Source organism: Gekko japonicus, unplaced genomic scaffold, assembly GCF_001447785.1.
Source record: "Gekko japonicus isolate JY-2015 unplaced genomic scaffold, Gekko_japonicus_V1.1 scaffold1609, whole genome shotgun sequence".
Taxonomy (NCBI): Eukaryota; Metazoa; Chordata; class Lepidosauria; order Squamata; family Gekkonidae; genus Gekko; species Gekko japonicus.
The window spans coordinates 1-2,823 of record NW_015166469.1 but is presented as its reverse complement, the minus strand read 5'-3'; the positions used below and the strand labels follow the sequence as shown (position 1 = coordinate 2,823).

The following is a 2,823-nucleotide window of genomic DNA, read 5'->3' as shown; positions in this document are numbered from 1 at the left end:
GTTTTTTAAAAAAGAAAAACAAAAAAAATCCTCTACCGGGGGGGGGGGGGAGAGATCTACATATGATCAGGCCCTAACAACCTTTTCTTCTTTTCCTCCTGTTCCTTTTCTTTTGGGTGTTTTTTTGTTTGTTTGTTTTTGTTTGCTGAGGAGCTGTAACTCCAAAGGAACATTTTGATGCAAAGCCCACTGGGCAGACAAAACCACACTAGCAGACAGTTTGTATGTTGGATGCCCATGTGGGTGCAAGCATGAACAGTGTAATACAGTAAACAGAATGATGAAAAGTTAGTGCAAATAATCATGGGAATAGAATGCAGAGGCATGAACTGCAACAAGGCAGACTTTAAAGGGATACAAAGGGTCTTAAGATTGTCAAAATTTAGATGTTCATTGCAATTCCTATCCATGAAATTAGGATGCTCTGGAGGTACTTTGTGCAATTCATTTTATTTATATATTTAGGTATCCCATCTTTCTAGCTGAAGGAACCTACTTACAATACAGTGACCTAAAAATAACAGTGATACCCAAGGATTGCTTCAGGAGTAAGAGCGATATAAATAATAAATGTTACAAGAATTGTTGTTGTAATGGCATGACATGTAAATCCGCCACGAAAAATGTTTTTCATCTTCACAGGTTCATGGGCAGGAGTGTATACTGTAATTTTCTGTCTGCTTTTATTTTACAGAGGGGCTGGTATGCCAGTGAAAATGAGTACTACTTGCTCATTTTTACCTTGACGGTCCGCTGTCTCTACTACACAAGCTTCAGCCTAGAGTACTGCTGGGCTAAAGAGAAGATGCATCATTCGTTTCTCTGGATGTTGTTGTATGTGTTCTATTATCCTGTGTTTCACAATGGGCCCATTATCACCTTTGATGAGTTTCATAAACAGGTGACAGCACTTTCTAAATATTGCCTTGGTCTTGATTTATGTGAGATTTCCATAGTACTTTTAAATCTTCTTTAGATAAAATTTGACCTTTTTGCTTACAGCTTTCCTCTGCATGGGTACTCCTGTATTAGCGTGGGAAGATTGTTGGCTTCATGGTTGCTTTGATGGCATGTTTAGCATAACCATGCATATGACATCCATGAAGTACATTGTTTGTGCCAGTTTTGGGGAGGGGCGGGTGTTGCATAGCGCATTCAACTGCCTTGTATTTGTAAAGTGTCCACTGCTGCACTGTATAGATAATGGACAAATCCCCCAGCATTTGGTTTCCTTTGATGCAGGGGCCCTCAGTTTGTGCAAGATTGTTTGCTGCTCAAAGATTAACTGTCTAAGAGGATTTCCTGGTCTATTGGCTTTAATGCTACTTCAACTCCTCCTTGAAATATCCGGAACCATGTAATGCATTTTCTCAGATGTGTTTAGATCCACATCTGAATTCAAAGGATGTAGTGGTCTAGGACCACTGTACAATAACATGTATACTGTGTATGATATAAATTCAGTGAATCATAGTAATTTGTGCATGTATAATATAATATACACAAACAATTTACAGGAAATATTTGGGAGAAAAGTATTTCAAAAATTGCAAGTATAAGAACCGACAGTATATGTATCTGACACTAACTCCATGGTCCAGGAAGGACTTAAACATGGAGTAAAAAGCCATACACAAGAGAGTTAACTTGAACAAATTCATCCTTAATTTGACTTTTGCAAACTTTCAGAAGCCAGTCTACTTGGCATTTAAATATTTTATTCTAGTGCCAAGGAAGAGCTGGCTGCTACTGAAGGGATCTGTACTGTGGAGGTATTTAGTGTGGCTAGCACTGGTTAGCTTTATCTTAATGGGAAACACCAGTGAAGTCATAAGCATCCATCAGTGGCTATTAGCCACAAGGTATAGATAGGGACTCTGGGGCAAGTGATGCTCTGTCATCTTGGTGCTTGGGGGGGGGGCAACAGTGGGAGGGCTTCTAATTTCCTGGCCCCACTACTGGACCTCCTGATGGCACTGGTATTTCTGGCCACTGTGGGATACAGAGTGTTGGACTGGATGGGCCTTTGGCCTGATCCAACATTGGCATCTCTTATGTTCTCTTATGTTCTTAAAGTGCAAGGTGTGTATACCGTATATTGATATTGTCGTATATGCATGCATATATAATTCCTGAGTATTGGCAGTGTGATAAACATTCAGAAAAGTGGATAGAGATTTTTCTCCCTCCCCAAGCAACTCAAGACGCACCTAGTGAAGTTGTTGGTAAGTAGGTTCAGATAGACAAAACAAAATACTTCTTTATCCAATCAGTAATTAAACTGTGGAATTCACTGCCAGAGGCTGTAGTGATGGCCTCAAGCATAGCTGGCTTTAGAAGGGCTTTAGACAAATTTGTGGAGGAGAGATCCATCAGCAGCTACTGTCCATGGTGAATAAAGGGAACAATGTGGGCCCATGGTGTCATCATCCCCAGAACCTTGATACAGAGGCAAACAAACCTTTCATATCCATTGCTAGGCAGCATCATCAGGGGAAGGCTTTGACTTCTATTCTCTGTTTGTTTAGTCTTCCTGGGCAATTGGGTGGCTGTAGTGTGAAACAGGTTGTCGACTAGATGGACCACTGGTCTAATCTAGCAGTGCTCTACTTATGTTCTTATTAGGAATAAGGCCTGCTGTGGAAATAAATACAATGAGCTCTAGAAAGAGGCTCTGGGAGAGTGCCAAGGCCTTGGGCACTCAGTGTCAATTTACTGTGGCAACCTCCTCAAACCCCACCCTCTCCAGGCTCCACCCCTGAAATACACAAGGAATTTCCCAACCTGGAATTAACAACCCCATCCTCTTCCCAGCTAACCATC

General features: G+C 41.1%; 1 protein-coding gene across 1 annotated transcript in view; it reads left to right on the top strand.

Moving 5' to 3' along the window:
- LOC107111174 (protein-cysteine N-palmitoyltransferase HHAT-like) overlaps positions 1-901 on the top strand; it is a gene marked incomplete at its 3' end in the record, with an annotated part of 45,054 nt that extends 44,153 nt beyond the window's left edge. Inside the window, exon 6 of the mRNA XM_015412103.1 lies at positions 695-901. Within this exon, the coding sequence (XP_015267589.1) occupies positions 695-901 (207 nt within the window). The remainder of the gene's footprint in view (positions 1-694) is intronic.
- Between the last annotated feature and the right edge of the window lie 1,922 nt (positions 902-2,823).